Source organism: Procambarus clarkii, chromosome 24 (assembly GCF_040958095.1).
Source record: "Procambarus clarkii isolate CNS0578487 chromosome 24, FALCON_Pclarkii_2.0, whole genome shotgun sequence".
Lineage (NCBI taxonomy): Eukaryota > Metazoa > Arthropoda > Malacostraca > Decapoda > Cambaridae > Procambarus > Procambarus clarkii.
This window is the reverse complement of record NC_091173.1, coordinates 5,995,051-6,015,258: the sequence shown is the minus strand read 5'-3', so window position 1 is coordinate 6,015,258 and position 20,208 is coordinate 5,995,051. Positions and strand designations below refer to the sequence as shown.

General features: G+C 44.5%; 1 protein-coding gene across 8 annotated transcripts in view; it reads right to left on the bottom strand.

Moving 5' to 3' along the window:
* LOC123761780 (fructose-2,6-bisphosphatase TIGAR) overlaps positions 1 to 20,208 on the bottom strand; it is a 74,699-nt gene that overhangs the window by 2,196 nt on the left and 52,295 nt on the right. For all 8 annotated transcript variants that reach the window (XM_045747984.2, XM_069330522.1, XM_069330525.1 and 5 more), the window contains 2 exons: positions 19,242 to 19,346; positions 2,372 to 2,541 (listed from right to left, as the gene is read on the bottom strand). In XM_045747984.2, the coding sequence (XP_045603940.1) occupies positions 2,372 to 2,541; positions 19,242 to 19,346 (275 nt within the window). The remainder of the gene's footprint in view (positions 1 to 2,371; positions 2,542 to 19,241; positions 19,347 to 20,208) is intronic.

The following is a 20,208-nucleotide window of genomic DNA, read 5'->3' as shown; positions in this document are numbered from 1 at the left end:
TATTAATCAAGAAACAAGTACGCTCTATTTTATAGAAGAAAAGTCATGCAAAATATTGTATAGACTTTTGAAGATCTCTGGAATGTATCCTTATTTTCATCCACGTACTGTACCTTCAAGTTTGATTTGTGCTGTTTTTACAGGAACGTATCCTCCATGCAAATCGGGCTATGTCTGTATAATGTACACTATTTACCAAAATGCTGTGATAGAGTAAGGATAAATTTCTAAAGGCTATTTACCTTATTTACTATTTCATATAATGTGTGTTTATAGTGTTTTTTATATTGTAACCTATCATTTCTCCCTTCCCCCCCAAAAAAAACAAAAAAAAGAATTCATACAATTATTTTTATAACAGAATTATTTTGAAGTGCTTTACTGAAAATGTTATGGCACTGCCAAAGGGTTACTATTCAAATTTGCTAATAAAATATAAATATGGAAAAGCCTCAGTAATACATATCACTAAAAAATCTTTAACTTTGAGGAAAAGAAAGTGGTTATTTAACTGTATTATCTCTGGTATTTAACTGTATATGCTGAGTGACAATCCTCCCTGAACTAAATTGACTCTCATACCAGGAAAGCATGAAGGTCACAGGACTAACACTGCAAACCACGCATGACACGGCTTATCTCACACACACACTTTTAAAATACTGAACAAGTTGTAAGATATTAATCCAGACCACTTCTTTAAAAGGTCAAATGTAACATACAAGGGTCAATTTCTTTAAGCTAAATAAGCCAATGTAGGACAGAAAAACTTTTTAACCCATAGTTTTATAAACCCATGGAACTGCCTACCCACTAAATCTGTAAATCCCAAGATATTACTGCAATTTAAAATTCTTGGAAATTCTCAGAGAAAAAAAATAGAGGGACCTTTAACAAGCTGCTGGCTTCCTGTCCCTGTCATGGATGCTAGACAAAGATTATGGCCCTCAGGTGAATATAATTTAATACTAACATTGGTAAAAAGTAAAATAGGATGCATTAATAAATACTGTATATGCAAGTCCTACAATTATTTTTTATAGAAACTAGGTTTGCCTTGCTTCCTATTTCATATATATCTGCTTCATCCACAAAATTAATGATGTTTTGTGAAAATAATAATAATGTGTGTACTCACCTAGTTGTGCTTGCAGGGGTTGAGTTTTGGCTCTTTGGTTCTGCCTCTCAACTGTTAATTGGTGTACAGGTTCCTGAGCCTATTGGGTTCTCATATCTACATTTGAAACTATGTATGGAGTCTGCCTCCACCACATCACTACCTAGTGCATTCCATTTGTTAACTACCCTGACTGAAAAAAATCGTTCTAATGTTCACCTGGCCCATTGGAGTATTGTATTGAGTTTCAACCTGTAATTACCTAAGTGTAGTTATAGAATGAGAGCTTTGCTCGTGGTGTCCCGACACTAAGGTTCCATTCAGATACAGTTTTTCATCAAATTCTTGCACGTGCACAGGCTGCTCTGAGTCTACAAATGTGACAAAGGCTGCAAGGAAAAGTAAGCCATAGATGACTTAAGAACTCTAAATGACCCGACCAGGATTTGAACCCATGACGTACAGGATCGACCCCAAATGCGCACAGTACTGTGACCACCACACCATTGATCGTCTATAAGGATTGGTCAGTCCTTAGCCACGGTACTGTGTATGTTTGGGGATGACCGTGGACGTCATGAATTTGAATCCTAGTCGGGTCATTTAGAGTTCTCAGTGATCTATGGCTTGCATGTTTCTGTAGACTTTATTGCATTTGTAGACTCAGCACGGGCCATGCATGTGCCAGAATTTGATAAAAAACTGTACCCAAATTGAACCATGAGAGACATCGGGGTTTGGTCAGTCGTGGAGCTTAGCAAATAAGCACCAAGACTGACCAATCCTTATAGACGATCAAGGTGCGGTGGTCACAGTACTGTGTTCATTTGGCTTTGATCCTGGATGTCATGGGTTCGAATCCTAGTCGGGTCCTTTAGAATTCTTAGCGATACACACACACACACACACACATATATATATAGAGCATGTGCTGTTTATTTCCATGCAAATGTTAGTGACACTAATTACTGTACAATGTTTTTCACTTAAAAACTTGTGTACATCAACTTAGCAAAAACACCAAGGGAAATTTAGTTGGTGACATGTAGTTTAGATAGATGATGCACAACTTTAGTGTGCAGAAACCTTTACTCATTTCTGATTATTAGTGACAATAACATAAGAAGACTACTTAAAAGTTCACAAAAGACACTAAAGGAACTATGGTACAGATGGAGTATTCAAATCTTTTATTCCCCATAGTAAAGTTCATACAACAGTGACAAATCAATGTACACTTATTCTAATTTTTACCTTATTATATACTCCGAAATTCCAGTATTTGGAGAGATTTTGTTGATTTCATCAAAATCCCCAGGAGTATTGCAGCCCAGAGTCTTATGAAAATGAATGTATAGCTGCTTAAGGGCTGCTCCATGGCCCACCACCAAAATCTTTTCCACTGGCACACCTTCCTCTAATAACTAAAACACACAAAAGAAAAGCATTAATAATAGCAATAAATATAAAATAATATTTTTATAGTATAATGTTAATAAAATATTGAAATGTAAAAAAAAAAAAAAGTATTGAATGTAATGAAACACAATTTTCTGGGCGAGTCCCGGAGCTATCCAGGCTGAATGGATATGTTTAACTTTCTGGCATCAGTCAATGTGCATGGAGTTCTTGCCTACCGAGGACCACGAGCCAGAACCTGGACCCCTCAGAGAGGCATGCGGAGCAGTGGCCTATAGAAACCCCCCTGTGGTTGCGGGCATTCTATGTCTGCCATCGACCAGGACAGGCACCCAGAAAGGTAGGCGCCCCAAAACAAACCCCTATTCTGGTGAAACTAATGCTACCAAAAATCGAACGAGTGGACAGAACTCCCCAAACGAAAATAAGCAAATGAGCATGTCATCATGTTGCCGCGCCGTTGTCTGCACAACCCCTCCCCCCTCCTCCCCGGGAGGGGAAGGGGGGCCCCAGACCCTCGTGCCGGCGACCCAATGACCCAACCCAACCAACGGCCAACCAACGGCAACCCAACCTACAGTTCTTAGGCTGGATGTCAAAAAACGCAAAAAACACTGCCGCCTGGGGGGGGTGGGGAGTGGGAGGGATGCTGGGGAGCCGATCCGGGACTCGCCCAGAAAATGGCATTTCATTACATTAATCGCTGGTGTTCCGGAGCTAACTACCCAAAGATAAAGAAAAACAGGGACTTACCCGGGAGGCGGTCCGTCCTCACTCCTCAACATGAAGTCGAGACAACTGGCTGCAACTGCCGACCCAATGCAACGCAGGCCCGACCAGGCCCAGGGACATTCACCAGGTAATGAGCTGCCAGGACCCTGTTCGACTGTCAAAAACCCCGTGCCCGAATGTCAACCCAAGACATGTTGCCAAAGACGGCAGCCAAAGCAGCAAATTTACACACGTCGTGGGCACTGGGACTTGCAGACTGGCTAAACTTAATAACCCTGTGGACAACCTGAGAGACCCGAGCCCGGGAACAGGGAAGAAGGGAAACCAGGTCAACCCAAAGTGAAACCCCGGCCACTGAAGCCGTGGCGCGCAAATAATGGCGGAGAGCCGCAACCGGACACAACACATGATGCACCCCCGGCCTGACCAACCAAGCATCAACAATCCAAGGCCCCCTCTGTCTGAAACGCAGCCGTCTCATTCTTTGCCAGAAAAGGAGAGGGCTGCAACCGAATAAAACTACCACCAGGACCGAAAGAGCAGAAACCCCTGCGCCGGAGGAGAGCATGAAGCTCCCCGACCCAACCCCCAGAAGCCAATGCCAACACGAAAAGTGCCTTAAAAGCAATCCTGAATGGAAAGGGCCAAAACAAACCGAGGAGAACAGAAACGAGAGCACCCGGTCCAAAGACCAGAACGGCTCAGGAGGTGCAGGAGTAGGCCGGAGGTAAAACAACGCACGAGACAGTTTGCGGAACGGGACAAAAGTACAGTGGTACCTCGGAATGCGATTGTCCCTGTATGCGAGATTTTCGGAAGGCGAGGTGTATTTACTCCAAAAATTTGTCTCAGAAGGCGAGGGTTACTTCGGGAGGCGAGTTTGGACGCGAGTTTGTTGATACGCGTACAGCCGACCTAGCGCGTTCGTCGCCCCTCCGCCCCGCCGCCCCTCAGTTTATTATTGTCTGGCGCTCAGTGACTACCCCCACATCAATTCTTCTCGCGGATTTTCAGTGTTTTGTTGGATTTTTGGTGATTTGTCTATACAATTTGTTATTATATATCTCACCATGGGTCCCAAGAAAGCCAGTGGTAAGGATAAAGGCCAGAAAGCTCCTGTGAGGATGACAATAGAGGAGAAACAAGAGATCATTCGGAAGCATGAGAACGGTACACGTGTTGTTGAACTTTGTAGGCAGTACAACAAAGCCACATCAACAATATGCACTATACTTAAGAAGAAAAATAAGATTATGGGTGCTAAAGTGGCAAAAGGAGTAAGAACATTAACGGCACAAATACTTGAAGAAGTGGAAAAGTTGTTATTAATTTGGATACACGACAAGGAGTTGAGGGGTGATAGTGTTTCGGAGGCCATTATTTGTGAGAAAGCCAGGGTGTTGCACGAAGACCTTCTAAAGAATACCCCTGCAACGAGTGATGCAGATAAGAAAGAGTTTAAGGCAAGCAGGGGCTGGTTTGAAAAATTTAGAAAGAGAAGTGGTATCCATAGTGTTACAAGGCATGGGGTTATGTGATGTGATTATGGAAGGGGACTCCCCTTCCAAACAGTAACTCCTCTCCTCCTCCCCCCTCCTCACCATCTTCCATACGCCTACAGCACTCGACAGTAAGGTAAGTAATAACTGGAACACAGTTTTGTAGGTTTATTTAGATGAATTAGGTAAATTAGGTATAAAAATTTAGTTTGATGTGGGGTTTTTGGGGTAGTCAGGAACGGATTAATTCATTTCCCTTTATTTCTTATGGGGAAATTAACTTCGGAATGCGAGTTTTCGGAAGGCGAGGCGTCTCCAGGAACGGATTAAACTCTTATTCTGAGGTATGCCTGTAACATCAACACCGAAAGCAAATTGAAGCAGCTCCACCAGCGCCGTACAATACGAGGTGACAGTATTTGGTATAAAATGTCGGTCCTGGAACAACCAAGAGAGAAAGGACAAAACAACCTTATCAGAGACCGAAGAATACCTACGCAGTGATAGGAAGAACTGGAAGGACCGCCAGAAAACTTCATACTGTCGGCGAGACGAAGCACGCAGGTGGGTGACAAACAACGAAGCCACCTGCACACCATACAAGTGTTGACAAACTCGAGTCAAAAACTCCAGACGCGATGACTCGAGGAGAAGACCGAACCAGCCTTTTCCAGAGCCAGAAGCACAGACTTCCCCAGAATCGCATCAGCCAAGAACTGTAGGTTGGGTTGCCAGCGCAAGGGTCTGGGGCTCCCCCTTCCCCCTCCCAGGGAGGGGGGGGGGGTTGCGCAGACGGCGGTGCAGCAACATAATGACATCATGCTTGTTTGCTAATTTTCGTTTGGGGAGTTCTGGCCACTCGTTTGGCTTTCAGTAGCAATAGTTTCACAAGAAAAGGGGTTTGTTTTGGGGCGCCTACTTTTCTGGGTGTCTGTCCTGGTCGATGGCCGACATAGAATCCCAAGCACAGGGGAGGTTTCTATAGGCCACTGCTCCTCATGCCTCTCTGAAGGGGGCCAGGTTCTGGCTCGTGGTCCCTGGTAGGCAAGAACTCCATGCACATTGATGCCAGAAAGTTATACATATCCATTCAGCCTGGATAGCTCCGGGAAGCCGACATGGCTTCCCCAGAAAAATTATACACTTGACTAATGAATATGTGGTTTGGTATCACCCAATATAGCTGTGGAATTCATGGCTTGTACCTGTCTGGTGGAGTTGATGTGTTTTCTTGGTACACAGGAAGGGTTTATTGTACCATTATAGTTATAATTTGCTTCTGTAATTTATTCTGCATTTCCTGGCTTGTAGGCTATTTGTCCTCCCACTTTTCTGCCATCTTCTTTTCCAAGGTGGTGGTGGTTTGGGTGTTAGATTTGGCATATGTGACTTTCCAACCATTTTGCTAGGCGTTTCTGTTGAAGGCACTCCACCTGCATGTAAACATGGGTGTGATCATCACTTGGGAGTTCTTGGATGAAAGACCTCTCCTCTTTCCTGCTGATTTTGGGAGGGAAAGGTCTCCACATGCTACTGGAAGACATCATCAGGTTCACTATTGCTGTCCATCAGCCCTTTTGTACTCACCTAATTGTGCTTGCAGGGGGTTGAGCACTGGCTCTTTGGTCCCGCCTCTCAACCGTCAATCAACTGATGTACAGATTCCTAAGCCTACTGGGCTCTGTCATATCTACATTTGATATCTACCATCACTTCCTAGTGCATTCCATTTACTAAATACTCTGACACTGAAAAAAGTTCTTTCTAATGTCTCTGTGGCTCATTTGGGTACTCAGCTTCCACCTGTGTGCCCTTGTGCGTGTGCCACCCGTGTTAAATAATCCATCCACCCTGTCAATTCCCCTGAGAATGTTTTGTCCAGTGACAGCGTAATCAGGGTCCATGCCTTAACCTGTCAACTTGTCACCCAAGGTGTTTGGCACTTCTTTATTCAATGGTCCTTTACAAGTGTCCCTGAGTTCTATGCAGCCATTTCTTCCACCACCCTACACTCACATTTACAAAATGCTTGGCAGGGACATGATTTCTTTGACTTGGTCATTATGAGGTCGTTTAATTTGTTCCCTGAAAATCAAGGGCAACATTCTCAGCCCTAATGAATCCTTAATTTGTAAAGGATCAATGCGTATGTTCCTTGCCTTTCATTCCAGATGACCACCATGACTGTAGTTCGACAGGTGGTGTTGGGTCAGTCTTAGCTCATCTCCTCTGAATCTCATAGATGCTTATTAGCATGTTCTTATATATCTGAGGTTTAGAATTTTCCGAGAATTTTGAGTTGGTCACACCTCTTACTACTTTTGGGTTCAACCAAACATCCAAAATGTTTACCAGGCTAAGCTTCAGGAGCTTCAGCTCTTGGGGAGTTCTGTCCTGGCCTGCCTCAATGACTAAATGATCTGGGCATCCATTTGGCAGTCTTGCCTGTTGACCAGAGATATGGAGTGCAGGTGCTGGACCACTTCAGGTTCTTGTAAATCTTTCAAAGTCCCAGCTCTCTTCCATTGTGTGGCTTTGGGCTGCCTCTCATCATCTTGACTTCTCTTTCCATTCCAGCACCTGGATTTTCAGCTACAGTTTTCATCATTCCTCAGTCCTTCTACTTTGTGGTGCTGGCTCTGGTAAATTCAGTACTATATTTTTGTGCATTTTCTGAGATTTCCCCCTTGGGAACTGGCTTGGGAGAAACCAAGTGAGCCTTGCTCAGACATAATGCATTAAGTGATATAAAACACTTTTCTGTGGGGAGCCCTGTCGGCTCCCTGAAGCTATCCGAACTGATATGTGCTATATTAGTTTGGGGTCATCAGTCAAAGGAGTCCTTATACCTACCAGGAACCATGAGCCAGAACCTGGCTTCTTCAGAGGCACAGGGAGCAATGGCCTACGAGCACAATCTGGTGCGACCTACATCCGAACATAGCAGAATTATTCTCACAGAAAAAAATAAAGAAGCAACACTTCATCCAACTAGCACTCCGCTCATTAGCGCTATCCCCCCCCCCAGAAGGGGGGGACTACCTCAGGTGAGCTGGCCTTCTTGAACTGAAGTGCTGGGGTCAGCTCGGCCACCTCTGGCGTCAAGTTTCTGTTCAGGATTTTGCCTGTGTGGCTGTACCAGCTGTGTGTACTCACCTAGTTGTGCTTGCGGGGGTTGAGCTCTGGCTCTTTGATCCCGCCTCTTAGCTGTGAATCATTTGATGTACAGATTCCTGAGCCTACTGGGCTCTATCATATCTACATTTGAAACTGTGTATGGAGTCAGCCTCCACCACAGCACTGCCTAATGAATTCCATCTGTTAACTACTCTGACACGGAAAAAGTTCTTTCTAACGTCCCTGTGGCTCATTTGGGTACTCAATCTCCACCTGTGTCCCCTTGTTCGCGTACCACCCTTGTTAAACAGTTTATCCTTATCTGCCCCCGTCAATTCCTCTGAGAATTTTGAAGGTAGTGCTCATGTCTCCCCTTACTCTTCTGTCTTCCAGTGTCATAAGGTGCATTTCACACAGCCTTTCTGCATAACTCGTGCCTCTTAGTTCTAGGACTAGCCTAGTGGCATACCTCTGAACTTTTTCCAGCTTCATATTGCGCTTGACAAGGTACGGGCTCCATGCTGGGGCCACATACTCCAGGATTGGTCTTACATATGTGGTATACAAGGTTCTGAAAGATTCCTTACACAGGTTTCTGAAATCAGTCCTGATGTTAGCCAGCCTCACATACGCCACAGATGTCATTCTTTTTATGTGTGTTTCAGGAGACAAGTTTGGTGTGATATCAACTCCTAGATCTTTCTCTCTGTCCTTTTCGTGAAGGACTTCATCTCCCATTCTGTATCCTGTGTCTGGCATCCTGTTATCCCCGCCTAGTTTCATTACCTTACATTTACTTGGGTTGAACTTTAGTAGCCATTTGTTTGACCATTCTTTCAGTTTGTTTAGGTCATCTTGTAGCCTCATACTATGTTCCTCTGTCTTAATCCTCCTCATAATTTTTGCATCATCAGCAAACATTGAGCGGAACCAGTCTATTCCCTCTGGGAGATCATTTACATGTATCAGGAATACCATAGGTCCAAGGACTGATCCCTGAGGGACTCCACTGGTGATGCCTCGCCACTCCGAGACCTCCCCCCCTCACAGTGACTCCCTGTCTTCTATTGTTTAAGCACTCCCTTATCCAATGGAGTATCTTTCTCAAAGGCTTTTTGGGAATCCAAAAATATGCAGTCTGCCTAGCCCTCTCTTTCTTGCCTGATTTTTGTTGCCTGGTTATAGAATTAAATCAATTCTGTGATTCAGGATCTGCCTTTCCTGAACTCATGCTGATGTTTGATACAATGTTCTTCCGCTCTAGATGTTCCACTAGCTTTTTTCGCACAATCTTCTCCATCACCTTGCATGATATGTAAATTAGGGACACTGGCTTGTAGTTCAGTGCCTCCTGTCTATCACCTTTCTTGAATATCAGGACTACATTAGCCGTCTTCCAAATTTTTGCCATGCTCCCACTGGAGCTGGTGATTATTCTGTTTAACACAAAAGTTCTAGTGATATCACTGTAAATTATTTTTCTATATGTGGTTATACACTTTGTGATATCCTAGATCAGTGCTCTTTCACTGTAAACCAATTAAATTGGTTTAATACCCAATTATATTGAGGATTATTGCGGAGCGCGCAAACCCACGACGACCCTCCCACGCGACGGTTGTGGTGTGGTGGCCAGGTGTCTTCTTGCACGTGGAACAGCATGGGCTCCGTAAGTACTACCCTTGCATTTCAGGGTTATCTTCCCTGGGGCGTTCGGGACTCACTACCGTTTGAGGACTTTATTGTTTGACTTTGTCTTCGCCGTTGGAGTGTCAGGGGTCTTGGGCTTTCCGTCTTGCCCCAGGTGGGGAGTGTTATTGGCTGGACAGGGCGCATTGCGGCCGGTGCAGTTTGCTCACGCAGCAGCCGACCATTCTCTTTGGCTGCCAGTTAGTTTGTTGTGTGTTTTCGGGGGTTTTGTTTTTCTTTTCTAGCATTTTCGTTTTTTGTTCATGGAGGTCTGCTTAGCTTCTTTCTAGGCTAGCCTAGGTTGTGTTGGTAGTTCTCCTCTGTTGCCCCTGAGGTTTGAAGGCTGCTACTGGTGGTCAGTTTGCCTGCTGACAGACAGGGTTCCACCGGCTTAGGTAGTCTCAGTGCCTGGGCTTCCCATAGGGCTTACTCACTCTACAGGCCCTGGAAAACCCCAGTGAGCTTAGGGGTACCATGGATGCATCTTCAGTCATCTCTCGCCCTATGCGAAGTTGAAGGTTGTTCGTCACCCCTGTCTCGGGAAGATGATCATTCGTACTGCCTGTCATGCTGCCTGTTGGGTCGGTGATACCTACGACCCGGAATCCCACGGGACTTGTTTCCAACTTGTGCTTCAATTTACCCTTTTCTTGACTGATGATCTCAGGGATTAGGTGGCAGCTGTGTTGCATGCTCCATTCTCCTTATTGCAATGGGCCAAGTTGGTTGCCCGGTTGGAGGCCCCAGAGCTGCCCAGCTTGAGTTTCAAGATCAGGATTTGGGGGCTTTGGTCGCTGACCTTGGTTCCGTCTGCGACCCACTTCCTTCCTAGGTGGGCGTGGTTCGCCCTGTTCCTCCTACTTTGCTTCCAGCTCCCAAATGTCTGAGGGTTTGGGGGTATGGAGAGGATTTAGTTTAGGATGAGACTCAAGTGGCTTCAGGGGCTGCCCCTTCCAATTCAGGCACGGAGGTGGTTGGCCCGATTTTCCCGCCGGGGCTTCTGAGTCAACCCAGCAGACTCCCTTATTGGAAGCTTTTTCCCCTGGACACCACCTTTTCTTCAGGGGTGATGGGCGTGGATGAGGGCTCTGGCCAGGAGCCTTTCTCTTGGGGTTCTTGGGGACTGTTGTCATTCCAACCCTTGCATATGGCTGCCGGGCGGTTGTAAGTTTATCATTCCTTTCTCGCTTTTTGGGGCATTTTTCATTTCATTAATGCGCCACTGTTCTTACTGGTAACTCAGTCGTTCATTTCTGTGTGACATGTCTCAATTGTGGGTTATGTTTGCTATGACATGGGTCGAGAAGTACAAGACTTGGTGTGTGCTTCCCTCATCACAGTCGGTGTGTCATTTGTAGTTTTAGTAAGTTTGTTCTCGCTTTTTTTACTCTTCTAGTTATGCTTGCGGGGGCTGCGCTTCGACACTTTGGGCCTGCCTCTCACCTGTCATTCTACTGGTGTATACATTCCTGAGCTTCTTGAGCACCTGCGTCTCTACGTTTGATCTTATGTATGGTGTCAGCCTCCGCCACTTCACTGCCTCCTGCATTCCCTTTCCTTACTACTCTGCGACTGGAAGCATTCTTACTGATGTCTGTGGCTCCTTTGGGTACTCAGCTTACACCTGTGTCTCATTATGGGTTTACCAATCTTATTGATTCATCCATCTTTTTCTACCCTATCTATTCCTCTGAGGGATTGTGGGTGGTGGTTATGCCTCCTGGTCTTGTGTTCCTGGGGGAGTCTTGTTTTGTGTACGAGACTGGTACTTCTGTATTGTTACCTTGGTCTTGTGTTTACAGACTGTGGTCATTGGCTTGGGTTCTTTTTTTTATTAGTGGCACCAATTTTGTGCCTAGCAACCCTGCCCGGTCTGCTCGTCTGGCTCCCTAGCCTACGGCATTTGGTATCCTATTCATTTTATGGCCGTTTTAGACGTGGGCCTCATTTTTATCCATATACGAAACATTTTTAAAATATCAGTACACATTGTGCCTCTTATCTGCCGCCAAATGCAGTAGGTAGGGCTCCCTCATAGGTTCGTTTCCAGGTGCCCTTGGGTTTCTCGGATTCATCTTTTAGGGTGTTTTCTTCCTCTCGGCTTCCCCCTGAGAATGTTTAGGTGGCTCTTGGTGCGTACCTCCTGTGAGATCCAGTTTATGCCTCTTAGCTCCGGTTTTGTTCGAGTTCAATTCCTCTTACACTAATCAGATGCGTTACGAGGTTCCAGTGTCTTCCTGGCTGGCAGCCTGCCTCAATGACTGGTTGGTGGGGGCTCTCTGCCAGTTTGCTTGTCTGCTAACCAGGGTTCTGGTTCTTTCCTGGCTTGCCGGGTTTGGGTTTCCCGTATCCTTCACGGAAGTTCCAGTTGGTTCCATCCCAGGTTCGGCCTTGGCTGGGCCAGTGTTTCGTTCTTAGACTGCGTCCATTTCTCTCCCTCTTGTGGCTTTGCTCTGGTTGCTGTCCCGCCTTCAGCTGTTTTGAGGGGGACCTGGGTCACTCGGCAGTTGCTCTAGCAGCTTTGCGGAAGCTTGAACTTTGCCCTGCCGGTTTATCCGCTGGGCAGGGTTCGGCTTCAGACACTGTTCTGGTATCTTTGAAGCAGTTTCTTTCACCACTCTCGCAATTGCTGGGTTCTTTTCCCGGTGTCCTTGCGTCAGCTTGCTGCGTCTCGACTTCCACTTCAGGTTTTTGTAGTTTTGTGCTATGGTGCCTTACTCTTCCCTCGCTCAATGTTTTCACAGATGCCTCATCTCTCGGTTGAGGCTTTGTGACCAGTGCTCACCAATCTGGCCAGGGACACTGGGGGTTGTCCTGACCGTCAGGCTGACAGCACTATGCGGGAGTTTGTGGCAAGTGTGGCAGGCGCTGTGACGGATTCAGCCGCCTCGGGGCTTGGTGCTCAGGATCCATTCAGATTGCTCCTACTGGGTTCATTGTCTCAACCGGGGGGAGGGGGGAAGAGGTTCTTCGGTACGTGGCTCTTTGGGGCTGGTCATTTTGGATAGCTCTTCTGCTGAGTTCTCAGGGTTTAGCTTTCTGCACCATTCACATTCAGGGAGTGTCCAATGTCCTGGCAGACGGCCTTGTGGTGCTTCATTCCACGGAGTGGACGGTCGACACTGTTTCCTTCCTTTGGCTTTGTCGGACGTACGGGCGCCCGGAGGTGGACCTCTTCGCATTGGCGTGGTCTCAGTGTCTTTTTACTGTACGTGGTGCCGTTCCTCAATTGCGAGGCCCTCGCAGTGGATGCTTTTCGGCTGGACTAGTCGCTGTGAGGGTTCCTGTACCTCTTTCCCTTGGTCCATCTTGCTCTGGGTTCTGGCTCAGCTCAAATCCTATCAGGGGAGGGTGATTCTCCTGGCCTCATGGTGGCCTGCCCAGCCTAGGTTTCAGGTGCTGCTTGTTCGGTGTCTGAACCCAGAAGTTTTTCTATGGCTCCGCCTCTTTCAGGTGGTCGGGCCGGTATACCGCTATGTTTCAACTTACTTTTCTGCTCACCGCGTCTGGTTTTTCTGACGCAGGTGTATTGCCATTTGTATGGCGATCAGGTGGCTTCTTTGATGGTGTCCCACCTGTGGTCTTTGGCTCAGCAACAGTATGAGGTTTCTTGGCGGTCTTTCCCTCATTTCCTTTTCCTTCATAGGGTTTCGTCTGTGAAGGTTACGGTTGTCTTGTCCTTTTTCTCTTGGCTTCTTCAGGCCCGGCATCTTATGCTGAATACTATCACTTCTTATTGTGCGCTGTTGGCAGAGCTACTGCAGCTTGCGTTCGAGATGGATGTCACTTCTGCTCCATTCCGCAAGCTCTCGTGCATTTCTTCACCTTTGACCTGCTCATGAGCCACCTGAGCCATCTTGGTCATTGGACCAGGTTCTTTCGTTTCTTTCTTCTGCTCAGTTTGTCGTGACCCCTTCGGTTCGGGATTGCTTTGGGAAGGCCTTGTTTTTGTTGGCATTGGCCTCAGGGGGTCGGGTTGGGAAGCTTCATGCTCTTCTCCGGAGACAGGAATTCTGTTCATTTGGTCCTGGGGGTAGTTTTGTTCATTTGCAGCCTTCTGCTTTTCTGGCGAAGAATGTGACGTCTGGCTTCCGGAGGGGTCCGTTGGTTGTGGAGGCTGGTTGGTTAGGCTGGTTGTTACATCATTTGTTGTATCCGGTGGCAGCTTTACATTGCTACCATCATCACTGGTTCCGTGACGGACACGTTCTGGGTGGATCTGGTTTCCCTGGTTCCCTGTTCCAGGGCTCTTGTGTCTCAGGCTGTTTGTGGTGTAATTAAGTCTAGCCAGTCTGTGGTCTACCGTCATGCCCATAATTTGAGGTAGTATCATGCTCATGCTGCTGTCTTTGTTAATATGTCTTGAGTTGACATTTGGGCATTGGGGTTTTGGAGGTCGCACAGGGTCCTGGTTGCCGGGTATCTCGGGAACGTCCCGGGCCCTCTCCGGCTTTGTGTTGCGTTGAGGAGACTGTCGCAGCCGTCAGTCTCTTCTTTGCCTCGAGACCTGTGGGAAATTTTAACCCACTGTATCTATATTATTATCTAACAAATGTATTATTTCTAAATCATATCAAAATCATATCAGAATCACTACAGATTCATTATACATCTGGATCCTACATGACAATGCTTATGATCACAGGCAACCAAGGGCCCTATGGTCGTACGTGATCATAGGCATTGTCATGTAGGATCCAAATGTATAATGAATCTGTAGTGATTTTGATATGATTTAGAAATAATACATTTCTTAGATAATAATATGAATATAGTGGGTTAAAATTTCCCACATCTTTCAGAGGGAGAGAACTGGCACAGAGTCCAATACTAAGGACAATAGTAACCATATGTATTCATTTACTCTCCATCGGATTGATAATACAAATGCAAATTTTGCTTGAACTTTTGTGCGGCTGTCAGTTGTGGACGAGTGTGCCTGTTCGGAGTCTGTGGGTCATGTGGAGTTGGAGGTTCTGGGGGTCTCCCAGGATCTAACTGTAGCTGACTCACTGATTCCATGTGGATGAGTTTGTACAATGTCTTCAGGGAAGTTGTTCCTTTAGACAGGATTTTGACTATTCTCAAAATCTCCTGGCTGTCTGGATGGACAGAGACAAATTTACCCAATGGCCAGTCAGCCCTAGGGCCGTCACTGTCTACCAAGACAATATCACCAGGTTGGAGATTAGATTTGTTGTAAGGGACATTGGCCCCATAGTAATGTTCTCGTAGAGATGTAAGATATTCTTTTGTCCATACATCATTCCATTTTTGGATTATGCTGGACAGATGCTTATACCCCTGAACCAACTTGCTCTGACCCACATATGAGGGATCTCTGATCTCATCATCCACTAGAAATGGTACTGGAGTCAGAAGTCTTCCATACATTAGGTGGGCAGGACTTAATGGCTCATGTTGAGTAGGATCATCAGACAAGTATGTCAACGGCCGGTTATTCACCCTTGATTCTATTTCCGTGATTACTGTCTGGAGTTCTTGAAGATTGATTTTCTGATGGTATAGAGATTTTCTCAAGGATCTTTTGACAGTTCCTATTAACCGTTCATAAAATCCTCCATGCCACGGGGCTCTCGGAGGGATAAATTTCCATCTGCAATGACGCTGTTCCAGTGTGGAAGTAACTGCAGGATTGGCACAGATTTCCCGTAGACATGCTTCTTCAGCTACCAAGTTTGCTCCATTGTCTGAAATCATCAGCTTAGGGCATGATCGGCGTGCTGCGAATCTGCGGAAAGCTTGGATAAATGATTGAACAGTCATATCGGGTGTTACCTCTAGATGTACTGCCCTGGTGGTAGCACAGGTGAACAGACAGATGTATGCCTTGATAGGTTGCTTATCTGCAGTCCCTGTTAGATATAGTGCTCCTGTATAATCTACTCCTGTCGTTTCGAAAGGATGTAGATGGACCACTCGTTCCTTTGGTAGGGGTGGTGGCCCTGGATAAGAGCGAGTTCTTGCATCGTACCTTCGGCATATCATGCAATTTTTCAAGATTAATTTGACTGACTGTCTTCCCTGCAGAATCCAGTACTGTTGTCTGATATGTGTGAGTGTGACTAACACTCCTCCATGTTTGATGATTTGTTGATGTGTTTGCAACACAATCAACCTTGTGATCCAATGATTCTTGGGTAAAAGCAATGGATGCACAGTATCTAGATTGATATCTGCGTGTTTAAGTCTCCCTCCACAATGCAGAATGTTGTGATTTTCTTGATCTATCCACAGACCGAGATTGTGTTTTAACTTATGCGTAAGATTTTCATAGTTATTCCCATAAGTTTCTCTCTGGGCTTGTCTTACCCAATAGATAAGTGCATCTGGAAAAGTGTATTTTATACCTCTTTTCCTGAGATAATGAAACACGTTCTGTGTTACATTGATTAATTTGATGAGCGAGGAGTAATGAGTACAGCAGAAGATTTACAACTTAAATCTTCAAAGCAATTATCTACATCCATATCAGGGTTTTTTTACCAATTCAGGTCTTAAAACCTATCAGGTAGTACAACTTAATGTCTGTCTAGGTACATCCCAAAAGACAGTTGAAGCCATAGTAGTTGACAAAATTCCTACTGAACTAGAAGTGACTGGTCTGGCAGCTACTACTAAATTCCTGAAAGAAAAAGGAATCCAATTACCAGATCCTCTGATCCATTCTGACTACATAAAGGATATCGGAATCCTGATTGGAGCCGACTACTATCACCGATTCATTTTGGGATCAGAGGAATTTGGGTATGAACTTACTCAAATCAGCAGGAGGCTTATTGATAACAGGACCTGTACTAGATCTTGAACCCTCAACTCCTGATAAATCACTCCATACAGAAACTGTAATAGTGGCTTGACTAGGCAAAGAACAGTCACCACTTAATATCCCCCACAAGATTGATGACAGATTAGAATCCGTGCATCAATTGTGGGAACTTGATGCAATAGGAATAATTCCTGAACAACCAAGTCCTGATGATGTCTGTACATATAATCAGCACTTAGAAACTGTACAGTACCATGATGGACAGTACTGGGTAAGGCTACCATGGAAAATCAACCATAAAACCTTACCTACCAACTATCATATGGCTTATAGTCAATTTAAATCTCAATTAGCAAAGCTAAGGAAAAGGCCTAAGCATTTACAACTCTACCATGAGATTATTGCTCAACACCTACAGAATAAATTCATCGATGTTGTGAAACACGACAATAAACAAACAGGCCAATTTTTACCCTACATGACTGTAACGAGAGAATAAAAAACAACTCCTTAACGGATAGTTTTTAATTGTAGCTCTAAATCTGGATCCCAAGGAACCAGTCTAAATGATTGTTTGCAAACAGGTCCAAGTCTAACTCAGAAATTGTATGACATACTGCTGAAGTTTAGACTTAACAAATATGCATTCTCTGCTGACATAAGCAAGGCCTTTCTAAGAGTTGGCTTACAGGAAGAAAATAGAGACTTCACTAAGTTTCTATGGGTAGAGAACCCAGAAGATCTCAATAGTCCTATTGTGACGTACAGATTCTACTCTGTACTCTTCGGTGCTACGTCTAGCCCATTTTTTGCTGCAAGCAACTCTAGATACTCATCTACAAAAATCATCAAGTCCCTCTAAGGCTGAAATCAGTCAAAATCTATACGCAGATAATTTTCATGGGACAGTTAACAGTACTACTGATCTGTTACAAATATTTCAAGAGGCCAACAAGGAGCTACAAGGTGCCAACATGACACTACAATCATGGGCCTCTAATAATGTAACATTGAATAATCAAATAGCAAGAGATTACCCTGAATATCTTGTACCAGAATCACAAAAGGTTTTAGGTATGGAATGGGACCTAATCTCAGACACAATATCAATCAAATCAGTACCAGAAACCATTGCATTGCTACAAAAAAGGGATTTGCTTTCACAGGTTAGCAAAGTATTCGACCCACTTGGTCTACTAAATCCTTTAACTATCATATGGCGTTTATTGGTGCAAGAAGCTTGGAAGACAAAAGTTGGTTGGGATGATCCACTACCACTCCAGTTACAAAAAGCTTGGATGGAAATGGCTCAAGAACAAGCTTTAGTCAAACAGATAATCTTTCCGAGACACACAGTCGAGGAAAATCATGAGGTAACACTACATGTATTTGCAGACTCATCAGCCAAAGCATTTGGAGCTTGTGCTTATTTATTGACTTCTAATCAATCATATCTGATCACCTCTAAGGCTAGAGTCGCTCCATTAAAAAGGAGGACTTTGCCTCAGATGGAACTAACTGCATTGCTAACTGGCACATGCTTAGCAGTGCATATCAAACAAGTCTTGTCTACCATGAACCACCAAAGATGTCATTATATGGTCTGACAATGAAGCTGTCTTACAATGGGTATGAAATGACAACTGTCTGACTCCGTATGTAAGAAATCGCATCTCGGAAATTAAAGAAATTTCTGCAGTCTTTCAATTGTTGCATGTACCAACAAAAGATAATCCAGCTGATCTCTTACCCAGAGGTATGATGTTTAAACAGTTTGCAATGGCAGATATTTGGTTTCATGGGCCTCGATGGTTAGTGAATGGTAGTTGGCCTGAACAAGAGTCACACATCATTATGACACAAACCATAACTACCACCAGGCAGCAAGTTCAAATACCAGTCTTGGACTGTACTCGTTACTCCTCGCTCATCAAATTAATCAATGTAACACAGAACGTCCTTCATTATCTCAGGAAAAGAGGTATAAAATACACTTTTCCAGATGCACTTATCTATTGGGTAAGACAAGCCCAGAGAGAAACTTATGGGAATAACTATGAAAATCTTACGCATAAGTTAAAACACAATCTCAGTCTGTGGATAGATCAAGAAAATCACAACATTCTGCATTGTGGAGGGAGACTTAAACACGCAGATATCAATCTAGATACTGTGCATCCATGGCTTTTACCCAAGAATCATTGGATCACAAGGTTGATTGTATTACATACACATCAACAAATCATCAAACATGGAGGAGTGTTAGACACACTCACACATATCAGACAACAGTACTGGATTCCTCAGGGAAGACAGTCAGTCAACATTTCATTACAAACAACTCTTACACAGCTTTAATTTTTTGTGGAATGTACCTCAGTAGGTCATTTTTAGTAAGATTAAGCCTCTCTTCAGTGAGCCGCCATCACCTTTACTGACGATTTATAAACAGTTGGCAAGATTCCAGTGGTTCCCATTACTTACACAACTGCCATGGTCCTTATCCAAAGGACACAGTGGATTTTACCTCAAGGGGCAACCAAATGTGTTAGATGCCCCTTGAATTGCTCAGAAAGATGCTTATCATGTTCACCCAAAGCAATATTTTTGGGCCTTAGACCAGACAAGGAATTGCTTTCATAAAAGGACCCCTGAATTCTTGTGTGACCCAGGGTACTAGATAATTTATAGGCACTGGGAAAATTACACACATCTCATACCTGTAGTACACCTGGTAAATTATATAATACAGACCTGAATTTCATGGGTAATGTACATCAATTGGTTAGTATCAACATGTTTGCAAAATATATTCAACATCTAAGGTAGTAATAGGGTAAAATATAACAATGAAATTAGTATACACACTATTATTTACCTGAATATTATCTGTAATCTCAGTATCTTCTTTATCTTCACATCCATTTTCCACACCACTTGATATTTTCTGCCTGTTCTTGTCATACACAGATTGACTCAACTCCTGTAAAATAGTTTCTCAATGCAATTATTACATTAGACATTTGAGTATTCTGTACTCATGTAAAATTGACAAAATAAAGTGAAAGTAGCCTTTCCTAATTAATATCAGTATTTTGTTTAAAATTCACTCTCAGCCATCTTCTCTCGCACACATCAATAACATTTTAATTACAAAAATCAAATGACGAGTATAATTTTTCAGCATCATGTATTTCAAAGTTTCAAATACTGTTCAATTATCTTCTCTTGGATGATGTCTCCACACCTCATCAAAGCAGGAAATGGAAGAATGATCATAGCAGATTTCTCTAGCCATTAAAAACCAGCATTGAATGCAATGAAACGCCATTTTCTGGGTGAGCCCTGAGGCTCCCTGAAGCTATCGGGCTAATATGTGAGACATTAGACCGGGGCATTAGTCTATGGACTAATGGCCTACCGGGGACCACGAGCCAGAACCTGGCCTCTTCAGAGAGGTACAGGGAGCAATGGCCCTGGAAAACCTCCCTGTGGTTGAGGGTTTTCCTTATTTACTATTGATTGAGGTTAGGCACCCAGAAAGGTAGGCATAACAAAACAAATCCCACATGGTAAGAAAATTACAACTAAAAACCGAAAAGAGGCAGAATGCCCTCCAATCCCAAGGAAACAAGCAAACGTCACACTCCACCGTCGCGTCACTCGTCCGTGCAGCCCTCCCCTCCCCCAAAGTGGGAGGGGGAAGCCCTGGACCTCCCTGCACCAGCTACCAGCACTCCAGTTTGGAAGCTAAGCATCAAACAACGCGAAAAACCACCAACCGGAGGGAGGGAGAGTTGCCAGGGAGCCTCCGGGGCTCACCCAAAAAATGGTGTTTCATTACA